This window comes from Lucilia cuprina, chromosome 6 (genome assembly GCF_022045245.1).
Source record: "Lucilia cuprina isolate Lc7/37 chromosome 6, ASM2204524v1, whole genome shotgun sequence".
Classification (NCBI taxonomy): Eukaryota; Metazoa; Arthropoda; class Insecta; order Diptera; family Calliphoridae; genus Lucilia; species Lucilia cuprina.
In genome coordinates, this window is record NC_060954.1 from 28333862 (window position 1) to 28348437 (window position 14576).

General features: G+C 31.1%; 1 protein-coding gene across 6 annotated transcripts in view; it reads right to left on the reverse strand.

The window, feature by feature from the left end:
- The window catches only part of LOC111688226 (maternal effect protein staufen), a 261139-nt gene that overhangs the window by 10496 nt on the left and 236067 nt on the right, over positions 1–14576 (reverse strand). For 5 of the 6 annotated variants that reach the window (XM_046955423.1, XM_046955421.1, XM_046955420.1 and 2 more), the window contains one exon: positions 13311–13454. The exons of the other annotated variant lie outside the window; for it this stretch is intronic. In XM_046955423.1, coding sequence (XP_046811379.1) covers positions 13311–13454 — 144 coding nt within the window. The remainder of the gene's footprint in view (positions 1–13310; positions 13455–14576) is intronic. 6 annotated transcript variants of the gene reach the window in all.

Genomic DNA, 14576 nt, shown 5'->3' on the forward strand with positions numbered 1-14576 from the left:
AGTACACTTAGTTTGTGCAGCCTTTATTTTGCAAATGCACTTTCTTTTATTGATCAGTTTCGTAGCAAGGTTGTAAGGTAGTCAACAGAAGCAATTGAGCTATGTTTTGCAATAAAAACGGTTACTTTAATATTAATAATTTTATTCCCATTTAATTAGGGCTGTATTACTAAAAGTTTATAAAAATAGATTAAAATTTTTTTATATTTTTGTTTAAAATAAACTTACCAAAATTTTCAATTTTGTTCTGCTTAAATAGCACCGATATTTGAATTGTGTTTCTTACTTTCTGAATGCTTTTTAGATCGATCTTATGGGATCTTAGAGCTATTTTGCATTCAAAACACCACGAACAAACATGGGTATCTAAATACTTTTTGGAAAAATTTAATTTAACACCATTGCATGCACGTTTTTTAAATATTTTTTTACTATCTTCTTCTTGCTTCTTATGGAATTTCTTTTTGCTTTAATTTTTACGCGATTCTTCTTCACATCATTTATAATAATTAAATTTTAGGTATTTTATTTTATAATGATTCTTTAATAGTCTTCAATACAATATTTCTTTAATTAAAAACAAGTAGTAATAGTGCTATATTTGGCTGTGCCGAATTTTATATACCCTTCACCATAGTGTATTTTAAACATACATATTAGTTTTATAAATTTTTACCCGACTACATTAATATTACACCAAAAGCAAAACAAAATGAACAACAGCAACACTAAACGAAATAAAAAACAAAATACACAAGACAATTAAACCAACAGACATCTAAACATACATAACGAAAAACACAGAAAAATAAAAACAAAATAAACGCAATAAAACCAACCTACATTCAAATATACGAACAGAATTCACAAAGACAAAACAAAAACAAAATACACAACTCAATGACGCCAACAGCATCCAAACATACAAAACAAAATACACAGCTGAATAACACCAAACACATCTACACACACGTTTACATCTTTTTCTAATTTACAGTGTTGTTGTTGCTTATTTAACAAAGCATGAAAAAATATGACGTTTTTTGATGAAATTTTCAGAGGTTGTCTCGCATTTTTGCTCATATTACCGTTATTTACCGACCGATTTTGCTGATTTTAAATAGCGATCTTCTCGAAATCATGTGTAACAGAATTATTGATGATTCGGATCTCGCCGATATCTGGGGTCTTCTAAAAACTGATTTCAACAGACAGACAAACAGACAGACGGACATGGCTTAATCGAATCCGCTATCTATAAGGATCCAGAATATATATACTTTATAGGGTCGGAAAATTATACCTATGAAATTACAAACGGGATGACAAACTTATATATACCCTTCTCACCAAGGTAAGGGGTCTAATAATTATTTTTTTTCTCTTTTTAGATAAATTTTTCACAATCTTTAAATTCCTTAAATAATAATTTAATTTGTTTTATTTTAGTTTTGGTGTAGTTGACATCATGTTTCAAAGATTACTAAAGAATTATTATTTTTGTTGTTTTATTTGACTTTTTTACAAGGTCTACAGCAATATAAAGCTGGAGGGAGGCAAATATTGGTTATTATAATGACTTGTGATTAAGATTGATCTTTTCTTTATATCGATATTTAATATTCTTTCTTTTATTTAATTAAATGTGCATATTATGGAGGGAGGCAAATATTGGTTTGAAGGAAGGCAAATATTGGTTATTATGATGATTTGTGATTAAGATCGATCCTTTCTATATATCGATATTTAATATTCTTGCTTTTATTTAATTAAATGTGCATATTATCTGTAGTATTTAAAACCCCAGACGTGATGCAAAAATTAACCCTATCTAAAACAAGTAAGAGTGCTATATTCGGCTGTGCCGGATCTTATATACCCTTCACCGTAGTGCATTTTAAACATATTAGTTTTATAAATTTTAAATTTTTCACGTCTACATTATTATTACACCAAATGAAAAACAAAATGAACAACAACAACGCTAAACGAAACAACAGACATCTAGACACACATAACGAAAAACATAGAAAAACAAAAACAAAATAAACAACGCAATAAAACCAACCGACTTCTAAATATAGAACAGAATTTACAAAAACAAAATATACAACTAAATGAAGCCAACAGCATCCAAACATACAAAAAATACACAGCTGAATGAAACCAAATACATCTCCACACACACACATCTTTATCCAATTCACAGTGTTTTAACAAATCATGAAAAAAATTGGCTTTTTTGATGAAATTTTCAGAGGTTGTCTCGGATTTTTGCTCATATCTCCGTTATTTATAGACCGATTTTGCTGATTTTAAATAGCGATCTTCTCGAAAGCATGTCTAAATGAATTATTGAAGATTCGGATCTCGCCGACATCTGGGGACCTCTAATAACTGATTTCAACAAACACACAGACAGACGGACTTAGCTTAATTGACTTCGCTATCTATAAGGACTCGGAATATACATACTTAATAGGGTCGGAAAATTATATTGTAGAAATTACAAACGGAATGACAAACTTATATATACACGAAGGTGAAGGGTATAAAAAGGAATAAATATTTATCGCATGCCATAAATTAGTAGAAACAAGTAAGAGTGTTATATTCGGCTATGCCGAATCTTTTATACCCACCATCAAATCACTATTATATAAATGAATTTTGATATTTTGAATATTTTATTATTATATATCCGATCCACATAAAAACTTGTTAAGCGCATTTTGGCTAGCAAGGAACATATTTGAGTCGAATTTCACTACTATACTTGTATTTTTAGGCGAGTAAAGGGTCTTAAAGTAGTTTTCTGGTGGGCACCCATAGTGGGGCAGAATGAAATTTTTTGGAAATAAATGTGGCATTTCTCGGCTCAAAGTAGGGTACCTACGACATATAAAACTTTTGAAAACGCGCCATTTTTTGTTTTTCACCCAAATATATTTTGGTGGGAAGCGCTCGACGAGATCTTGAAAAAATATGCTTAGACTTACTACTTATCTCTTATAATATCCGAGTTATAGGCATCTAAAATTTTTGTGATACAAAATTTACCATACCTTGGTCCGCCTTTTTTTTGAATACCGTAGTAAATCCTATATTTACCTATTTTCTATTTGTTTGCTTATCCTTATAATTGAAAGTCCTATTATGCTTAAATTTTCAGAAATTTATAACTATTTTTTATACACTTTACCTTCGTGAGAAGGGTATATATAATTTTGTCATTCCGTTTGTAGTTTCTATAATATAATTTTTCGACCCTATAAAGTATATATATTCTTAATCCTTATAGATGGCGGAATCGATTAAGCCATGTCCGTCTGTCTGTCGAAATCAGTTTTTAGAGGACCCCAGATATCGACGAGATCCGAGTCTTCAATAATTCTATTAGACATCTTTTCGAGAAGATCGCTATTTAAAATCAGCAAAATCGGTCGGTAAATAACGGAGATATGAGCAAAAATCCGAGGACAACCTCTGAAAATTTCATCAAAAAATTGTTAAAAAAGCAACAAAAACACTACATAGAAAAAAGATGTACACGTGTGTGTAGATGTATTTGTTTTATTCAGCTGTTTTTTTTTTTGTATGTTTGGAATCCAAACATACAAAAAAATACACAGCAAAAAAATATGATTTGCATTTTTTTTTTAAATAAAATAATTTTCCCTTTTGTTTTGCAAATATATTTTTTAATGAATAGAAAAAAGTATTTAAAACGTTTTGAATTATATGAGAGTAGATTGTGAGTTATTGTACATAATTTTTTATGCGAATAATGTAAGTTTGAAATTTAAACTAACACAAATTTTTTTCCAAGTGCTTTTTAAAACAATTTTTTTACGATAAACAAAAACAAAATCTATCTACGTCTCGTCAATGTTTACCAGCAATGAATCAGAGGTCGCAGTCGACCGGCTTCGAGTCGGAGCTTAGCCGCCGCCGAACTATATTTAGTTGCTTGAGCCGCCGCCGAAACATTCGGCTTAAATCGACTCTAATATTTTTAATGTTTTTATTAACTAGATCTAAGATCAATTATGTTTAAAATACACTATGGTGAAGGGATATAAGATTCGGCACAGCCGAATATAGCACTCTTACTTATTTACCTACATTTTTTCGACATATCATTTCGTTCTGTTTCGTTTATGATCATGTAGAAAAAAATATATATTTAATGATAGATTTCGATTCATTAACTAATAAGAAACATCAATGACTGAATTACAGGTTATAGTAATATAGTCCTAAATGTTAATAGGTAGACAATTCGTAATGTTTTTACTTTGGAATACTGTATCGGAATGACAAGAATTGGTAATTAAGTAAACGTCTCAGATTTTAAGTACCATATTTAATAAATCTACAATGAGATTACATTAAATTACGAAGAGTTGTGTTCCGTTTTTGAGTGGTATCTTCAAAAGGGCCAGAAAGAATTGAAGACATTTCAAATTATATAAAAACTACATATAGTAGAAAAGTAGACAAAACAGGCATATCAAAATGTAAAACTTTTTGATGTAAAAAGTAAGTCGGTGGATGGAAATCAAAGAAATTTCGATTAAAATTTTGTAGTTGGATGGAAACTACTACAGAAATCTCAACTTACAACACATCAACAGGAGCGCCTTGCAAGTCATACGAAGACTTATGTTGAGGTCGTATGCTATGTGTAAAAAGTGATCCAAAAATCGTATTCTAGCATGGAGTGTTGAAAATCGAAAGACAGGACTTCTTCATTAATACGTCGCCTTTTGTTTATTTTGAGAAGTGCGACTTTTTCTCGTTACATATTGAGCATCTCCAGAAGAAGAAGTTTCTGTATGGCATTGCTGACCTTTCCATTAATCATTGTTAAGTTTTAGCTGATATGATACGTTAATAGAGAATTCCTTTATTTTAATGCAAATGGGCTCCAGTACATTTATTTCATTTTTTAAATATTCCACTAAATCTTTTATTGTTTTCTTTGACTCTTATATATTCAAATCCAATGGGTCTACAAAAAATTTTTGAACCCGATTGTATTGATCCATATATCTCAAATGAAATTTCCGATGCTTGACGATGAATGGATTAGGGAATATGAACGAAATCGTACTGGCAAAATGATGACATAAATACACTTTTGTAGTCTGCTAATGTCCGTCTTTCACAAGCTTGTTTGTATTCTGGAAGTGCTGATAAACCGTCACACAGTGGTATAGGAAAAAAAAAGAGGGAAATAATTCGGTAACTTCTAAACGGTTAATCCGATTTTAATGAAATTTGGTATGCACAAAGAGGAGGTGTTGTCGAGTTTAGGTTTTGAATTTGGACCTTATAGGCCAACCAGGGGCCCGGCGGGGGGTCCTCAAATTAGGACACCTCGGCTATGTTAAATTTTTAAAACGATCTTATTTCTTCATTTGAGTTCCGATTTAAAAAATTTCGTATATAGAATCTTCTCATCGAGCACTATAAAAAATGTCGTCGTAGCAGTAAATTATCTCTTATAGTTTAGGAGATATTCGCATTTGAAAATTAAAATTTTAAAATTTTTACCGTCCTTACTTTAGTTTTTGATAATAGCGGGTCCAAATATTCCCGATTTTCGCCATTTTTTTTTTATTCGCTTAACAACAAGTTTATATATCAAGCAGTGAAAGAATTATGTAAAAATCATGACTGAGTCCAAAGTTATAGGCATTTTAATTTAAAAAATTAAAAAAGGCGATTTTTTGCCATTTTTTGGGGAAAAAAGTATCTTTTTCTTTTTAAGTTATCTAAAAAGTTTCTAAGAAGATGTATATAGAATTTATACTTTTTGAAAAGCTGACTTTACATAAAATACGATAAATGAAACAAAACCTAAAAATTTTTGATACCGAGGGGACCAGATCCATCCAAAAAAAACCCTATTTTTTATATAAAATTCAATTTTGAGCAAAAATTCTCAAATCGCATAGTCGATATCAAATTATAGTGACCTGTTTTATATGACCCAATATGTTCTTAATCATTTTGTAACGGGTTTCGATAACCCCGCCCCTGGTATGGATATAATAGGCAAAAAACCAAAAAATCCCATTTTTGGGATTTTTTAAAACTTTTTGGGAATTCCGGGATTTCTAATAAGAAAATTCGAAATTTTTATTTAATTTTGGATTTTGAGTAAAAAAATCTACCTAACTGTAAAATTTCATCAAAAAATATTCATAAATAAAATTTTTATTGCAATTTGAAAAATTTGTATCTTCGCAAAAACTGAATAAAAAACATTTTTTAATTTTTTTTAAAAAAAGTATTCCGCGAATTTTTAATTTTCAAAATTATATACAGTTTTGAAAATAGACAAAATTACCTTTCCATTGATATATAACATGCCTACCTAATGTTTTTTAAGTGACAAATTAATTAGGGAAAACTCAACATCTTTTAGAGAATTTACCTAGTACTATTATTTTCATCCATACATTTGTTAGGCATGTTTTACTACCTAAATTTTTATGAATTTTTACAGCCACTTTTTACGATTAATCTTTTATTCTTTATCCCTAAAAAAAATTAACAAGTATTTATTTTATATAAAAATAGTCTTTATTTATTTTTTTATAAATTAATATAATTTTTGTAAAATAATCGGTATCACAGTAGTCCATATCTAAAAGATAAAGTAAATCTTTAAATTCATGAATATTTTCAAATGCTAACGTTTTGTAGCAAATCCAACGTTTCCTTATAGTAGATAAAACAGGATCAGAAGATAGAATCAGATTATTAAAAATATCTTCATTTGAGACTGCCTAGAACACTTCCTTGAGCTAAACTGATGAATATGCTTAAAGTCTCTATTCCTCGATTCTTTGGGTTCTTCTGTAAGCTCTCCTAAAGGCAGAATATTATGTTCTATGATGACCTTCCATGACATAATATCTTGTGAACTGTAGGTGTCATTTCTTTCCAGGGATATAATTCCAAAAGTAATTTAGAAACTTTTGTAGAATACTCTCCAAATTTTGTTGCGTTCACTTTATGCTTGCTATTTATCGCCATTAGAATAATATTGACCTTTTGCAGTAAATCCATACTAATTCCGGTTATTTCGGAAGTAGTTTCAAAATGTTTAAAAAAACGTCTAGCGGTATTACCATCGTTTGTGCTTCCATATCCTGTGAGTGGTTTATCAATATTTAATCCCATCCGCTTTTTAAATTCCTCTTGAATTCTTCGTTTCTCACTGGCTCTCATTTCCATTAACTCCTTATTGTTATTTGCACTTTTGTTTGCATTTTCCGGTATGCTTCTGTACTTTAAATCATATGCTAAATGTAGAAAATGTTCCAGAAATCGTATGCGAGCATGTAGGGGGGATATTCCAAATTGTAATGTTTCCTCATTTATTGATCTTTGCTTGGAAATATTCGAAAATTCTGATTTTTTATCACCACATATGTAGCAGTACCAAGTAGATGATGTTCCTGTAATGGCATTTCCAACTTTCCCATCAATCATTGTAAGTTTTAAATCATAGGACATGTTAAACGAATAATTTTCTATTTCGATTGTTATAGGTTCCAAGTTTTTAATTCTGCTTCAATACGATTTATCAAATCTTGCGTTGTTGTTTTGGATTCCTTTATATACTCAAAGCTTATTGGCCTACAAAAAGCTTTGGATCCTGGAGTCGAATTCTTCCAAATATCATCGAAACTGGTTGATGGAGAATCGCTGTCAGCATACTTTCGAATTCTTAATGGAACTAGCGATGCCATAAATACACTTTTATACTCGGAAGATGATTCACTTGTGTTGATTTGTTTATATTCCGAGAGTGCTGATAATCCATCACATCCCCACTTACAAATGAGTTGAAGATCACAAGAATTTATTTTTTAGTTGGTCTGAAGAAAAGTCAGAAGCAATCCTTAAAGCAGTATTTTCGAGTAGAGCGCCGAGTCCAATAACAGCCTTCCGATCAGTTATTTCAATAGGAGGTGGTATAATGCTTTTCTTCTTTTCATTTATTTTGTCATATGATGGTAAAACATCCACTCCTTTTTCAGATAGCGCCTTTCTTAACGTTATGTAGTTATCACGACTTAATCCCAGCTGCAACATAAGCGCAATAGCTTCTTCCTCAGTGAACGTTGTATCAGATGATGGTGTGGGTATACTCTTTACAATTCTTTTCAGTCGTCTTGGTGATGCGGTTGGAAGAATATTTGCAATTTTTATGGCATCCAAAGGCTGTTTTTCTTTTCTTAACATTGCTTTAAAAGTGTCCGAAACTTCTTCGTTAGATAAGGTTTCTAGTGAAGTTGATAACCTTTTCCTCTTAGATTTTGAGCTCAAATCCTCATACTGCTTACAGGGAGCACCAACAGTTGATACGCAAATAGCAACTTCTACACATTCATCCAGCCAATCAGAAAATTTCGATCGAAATTTAGCAATGGAATACCGAACACTCTTCAGTTTTATATCAACTGATTTTATAAAATTTTCAATTTTACATATATCAGTTTTATCCACTTTATTTTTATGTGCAGTTTCAATATATTTCAATAAGAAGTTCACTTTATCTTGAAAAGGAGCTGAAGAGTGTTCAAATAAAATGGAGCACAAATCATTTTTTTTAGTACGATCGCCATGGTTAGAAAATTACAAATAATTACAAACAGATATAAACCTGTCTTATATATTAATTACAGGTACTTAAATTAAATTATTTTTTAAAGGGTTATGATATTCTACCTAATATGTCTAACGTATCCTTATGTAATGAATTTTTCCTCAATAGGTCACTTTAATAAGCTACCTATTAAAGTGACCTATAGGGGTAAAAATCATTACAGTTTTATCTAGTACTATTATTTTCATCAATATATGTAACAAATTTAAGAGTTAACCTTATGGATGAAAATAATAGTACTAGGTAAATTTTCTAAAAGATGTTAAGTTTTCCCTAATTAATTTGTCACTTAAAAAACATTAGGTAGGCACGTTATATATCAATGGAAAGGTAATTTTGACTATTTTTCAAAACTGTATATAATTTTTGAATATTAAAAAATTCCCGGAATACTTAAAAAAAATTAAAAAATGTTTTTTATTAAGTTTTTGCGAAGATACAAATTTTTCAAATTGCAATAAAATATGAATATTTTTTAATGAAATTTTACAGTTAGGTAGATTTTATTACTCAAAATCCAAAATTAAATAAAAATTTCGAATTTTCTTATTAGAAATCCCGGAATTTCCAAAAAAGTTTTAAAAAATCCCAAAATGGGATTATTTGGTTTTTTGCCTATTAAATCCATACCAGGGGCGGGGTTATTGAAACCCATTACAAAATGATTAAGAACATATTGGGTCATATAAAACAGGTCACTATAATTTGATATCGACTATGCGATTTGAGAATTTTTGCTCAAAATTGAATTTTCCATAAATAAAGGGTTTTTTGGATGGACCTGGTCCCCTCGGTATCAAAAATTTTTTAGGTTTTGTTTCATTTATCGTATTTTATGTAAAGTCAGTTTCCAAAAAGTATAAATTCTATATACATCTTCTTAGAAACTTTTTAGATGACTTATAAAGAAAAAGATACTTTTTTCCAAAAAAATTGCAAAAAATCGCCTTTTTTTAATTTTTTAAATTAAAATGCCTATAACTTTGGACTCAGTCATGATTTTTACATAATTCTTTCACTGCTTGATATATAAACTTGTTGTTAAGCGAATAAAAGAAAAATGGTGAAAATCGGGAATATTTGGACCCGCTATTATCAAAAAACTAAAGTAAGGACGGTAAAAATTTTAAAATTTTAATTTTCAAATGCGAATATCTCCTAAACTATAAGAGATAATTTACTGCTACGACGACATTTTTTATAGTGCTCGATGAGGAGATTCTATATATGAAATTTTTTTCGGAACTCAAATTAAGAAATAGGATCGTTTTAAAAATTTAACATAGCCGAGGTGTCCTAATTTGAGGACCCCCCGCCGGGCCCCTGGTTGGCCTATAAGGTCCAAACCTAAATTCGACAACACCTCTTTGTGCATTCCAAATTTCATTAAAATCGGATTAACCGTTTAGAAGTTACCGAATTATTTCCCTCTTTTTTCCTATACTGCTGTGGAATGTTGAAAGATGATGTATGAAAATTATCTTATACATCTTATGAAAGGTATCTGTCCAGGTATGTTCAGAGAAAACTATGTTCATACCATATTCACCACAGTGTGTTCTTTGTGAGCAAGAACAAACTCTTAGACTTATTCTTCTTTTTGTCTACCGGTTACGTCTCTAGGTTGTAAACGGAAGTGATGTTTTTGCATCTCGGAGGTTAAGCAACGGGGCAGCATTGGTCAGTGATTAGATAGCTCAAGTACATGAGCAAAATCCCCGTATGTTAGGTTAGCAGGCTGTCCTTTGCTGTTCACATTAGGGACACACTTGGATCCATAGCGCTGATCCCTTTGTGATACCTGAAAAGAGAAAAACGGTCGGCGTATTAGTACACTTCCACCAATCTACTCTGGTTTTCTTTCCAATGCATTTTGTCGCACGAATAAAATTACTCTCTTCCTCCTCTTCATCTTGACAGCTCCTACAGAAGTCATCACTAGGAAGGACTAGTCTTCTAGCATAAAGGCCAGTAGACAGTCCTAGAATGACGGGTATATCTAAATGCCCGTCATTCTATGACCAGGTGTTATGTAAAACACCACTTATAGCCCTTAGGGCAGCCTCACTGTCGGTATAATTTTGAATATCATCATGGTAATTCGAAAGAACCTGAACTAGTTTGGAGCCCTTTTTATGGCTGATAGTTCAGCCTGAAGTACGCTACATTGGTCATGAAGTTACAAAGAAACTTCAGTTCCAGTGTGTGCATTTCAAAAGCAACCACCAACGTCTTTCTTTTTTTCGATTTAGAGCCATCGGTGAAGACCTGATACGAACCATTGCGGGGGATATATTCCATCTCATTTGGATCTTGTTAAATCGACACTGAAAAGCTTCTATTATAAATTAGTTTGGGGTGCAATAATCAATGTTGCCTAAATTACACTTAATGATCGGTAAATTCTAGAGCGAAAGTGAGATTAATACAGATTGCTATTTCGATCGCCCTGTGTCCCCGCCGAACAAATCTGGGCAACAGTAGCACTCTACTCACTAAAGCCTGCTGTGGGAGTAGGGCCTCCGGGGATTATGAGGCCCTTTTCCGGATACGCGGGGCACGGTTTTTATCAGACATTTGGACGATTAAACTGTTGTGTATTTTACACATGCTGCTAAAAGCCGTGATATACGATTGTTAGATCTTAATAAATTTTTTAATCTGCATTTTGTTGCGGGTGGGACGGACCCAAATGAGAATGTCTGGCACTGTTTGTTTGTTGTGAGTATTTCAGATTTGTCCTATGTTTGATTTTTTTATGTTGAGTTTCTGTAGGTTTTGTTTTGCCTAATTTTGATGGTTGTTATAATGGGTTTGATGTTTATTATACCCTTCACATTCGTGAGAAGGGTATATATAAGTTTGTCATTCCGTTTGTAATTTCTATAATATAATTTTCCGACCCTATAAAGTATATATATTCTGGATCCTTATGGATAGCGGAGTCGATTTAGCTATGTCCGTCTGTCTGTCTGTATGTCTGTCTGTTGAAATCAGTTTTTAGAGGACCCCAGATATCGGCGAGATCCGAATCTTCAATAATTCTATTAGACATGCTTTCGAGAAGATCGCTATTTAAAATCAGCAATGAGCAAAAATCCGAGACAACCTCTAAAAATTTCATAAAAAATTGTTATAAAAGCAACAACAACACTGTATATATTGAAAAAGATGTACACGTGTGTGTAGATGTATTTGGTTTTATTCAGCTGTGTGTTTTCTACTAAAATACACAGCAAAAAGATTTGCATTTTTTGTTAAAATAAAATAATTTTCCCTTTTGTTTTGCAAATATATTTTTAAATGAATAGAAAAAAGTATTTAAAACGTTTTCAATTATATTCTTGGGGGGGGGGGTGTTACCGAACTTATCTCGTAATATAGACATTACGCTAATTCGGGTTTAAACTCAAGCCATTACGTGGCAGTTGGCTACTTTGGCGTAAGATGGCGGTTATTTTCTTTTAAGATTACGGTTATTTTTTCATTTAGCATCTTTTCCTCGAATTTCGATTGTAGTTGATTTCGCCGAAGTGTTCGTCTTGGGAATATCTCCTTATCCTTGTTCTCAGGATTTTGACTTGAGGTTGCTTCAGGTGAGGTAAGGCTTGACTTAAGATGTATATTAGAAGGCGAAGAGCTCTTTTTAAAGCAGACGTTTTCATTTAAAAGATTTAACATAAATGAAACATTGGGCACTGTTCTGCGACTTTTCAATATTGATAGATTTATTAAGACAAGTCTTAATGAGTGCTACGGAAGTTTAAGACAGTTCCGATATATGTATGTGTTTAAAGCAAAATACTAGAAACTGGTTTTAAACTAATAAAATGTGGCCAGTATGAACGGGACCCAAACAACTAATCCTTATTCCAATATTGCCCTCACAAGGGTAAATAATCACTTAGTTATGATCGGATCATTAATTGACCAACGTTTAATGAAATTCAATGCACGGCGAGCTTTATGAGTTGAGCAAAATTCAATCGTACATTTAGCATATCCCGAGGTAAGCAACATTATCAAGTGATATTAAATCCGTCGATAGTGTAGGAATCTACACACTAGCCGTAGAAGTTATTCATGTCATTATGAATAAAAATACCCAGCAAAAAAAAAAAAATTATTTTACCTTCTGTGGAAGGATATTTGTTGACTTCCAATGAAGCGAAAAGGATCCATTTTTTTATTTAAGGTAATTTTTGAATTAAACCAATTGCGTGTAATAATTTACTTATGTTAGTATTATTTGAGCCAAATTAGTTGTATTCTATAATACTACAATTTCACTTTTTAATACATTCCAAAAAAGTAAATAAAAATTACTTTGGAAAATGACTTCACATGTAGTGAATTAGGAATCTAAGAAAAAGTCATCTCTCTTATGACAAGCCTGTGATAAAATTAATAACTTCTTTAGGTCTTTCCAGTACTTTTATGGAAGTACAGAAAATGTGTGTTACGTCCATAAATTACTTAAATCTATCGGAAACAAAGTTATATGAAGACTTTAACATTCATAACTGGTGAAGAGTATCATATGGTCGGCCATGCCATATAGAAGATAAATACTTTTTTCTTAATATAAAAAACCTTTAAATTCACATATATTTAAATTTACCTTCATCTCGGTTATGTATATCTGGAAATGTTTCAGATAATGAAGTTAAACTGCTATTTTCACCATCTGTAAATTTCTTTGATAAGCAACTTCCATCCGAAGTAGATGAAACCTTAACACCACTACTAACCGCAATCAAAAAATCTGCAAAATAAAACAGAAAATAAAAATTTGGATGTGATTTTGGAATTACGCCGACTATTTTGCTTAAATTGCAAATATAGTACTGGTGATAGTTTAATCCAATATAAATTATATTTAAAGAGAAATTCGATTTCCATATCTATGTTTGTAAAATGTGATCGTCATTGCCTCTACTTTATATTTTACAGAAATGCATTCTAGAAAAATTATGAGCGGTAGAACCAAGTGACAACACGGCCCATTCATAATTTATGATTTTAGCAGCAAATAATTAGAATATGTATTCAATTATCTTTCCAAGCACATATAAAACACTAAACCCTGTTACAAATTGTAAGAGTTATTACACATTTTTCCGATCTTATGTCACGGTACACTTACATAAGAAATAGAAAAACATTTTGGAAAATAATCTACTTAATAAAACCATGCCATTACGTTAAATATATTTGTATTAAACAAGATAAGAGAACTCATTGAAATATCTTAAAACACATTAATTTATTTTTATAGGTGATGATTTTACATACATAAGTAGTTAGTTCATTCAATTATATTTTCAAGAACATATAAAACACTAAACCCTGTCACAAATTTGTAAGAGTTATTACACATTTTCCGATCTCATAATGTCACAGTACACTTACATGAGAAATATAAAACATTTTGGAAAATAATCTAATAAAACCATGCAATTACGTTAAATATATTTGCATTAAACAAGATAAGAGAACTCATTGAAATATTTTAAAAACACATTAATTTATTTTTATAGATGATGATTTTACATACATAGTTAGTTTGAAAGGAGTAGAGCAAAAGGCGAAACAGGTGAGTTAAAGCATAGCAAAACTATCTATTACTATGAAAAGACTATCTAGGGAACAATGGAGGAAGTTGAAAAAGATGCTTCAAGAAATCATAATTAGTCAATCCAACGACACTCCAAAAGAAAAATCGGATTCTTTCACAAGATCTGAGGCAAAGAGGATCAGCTCTTCAGAAGAGTTGACAACTGAGAATAAACCCGAGAAGAAAAAGAGCTTCCCGTCTTCTAATAAACAGTTCAAGCCAAACCATACTTCACTCACAAGAACCTCAAGTCAGAGTCCTTCGAGTAAG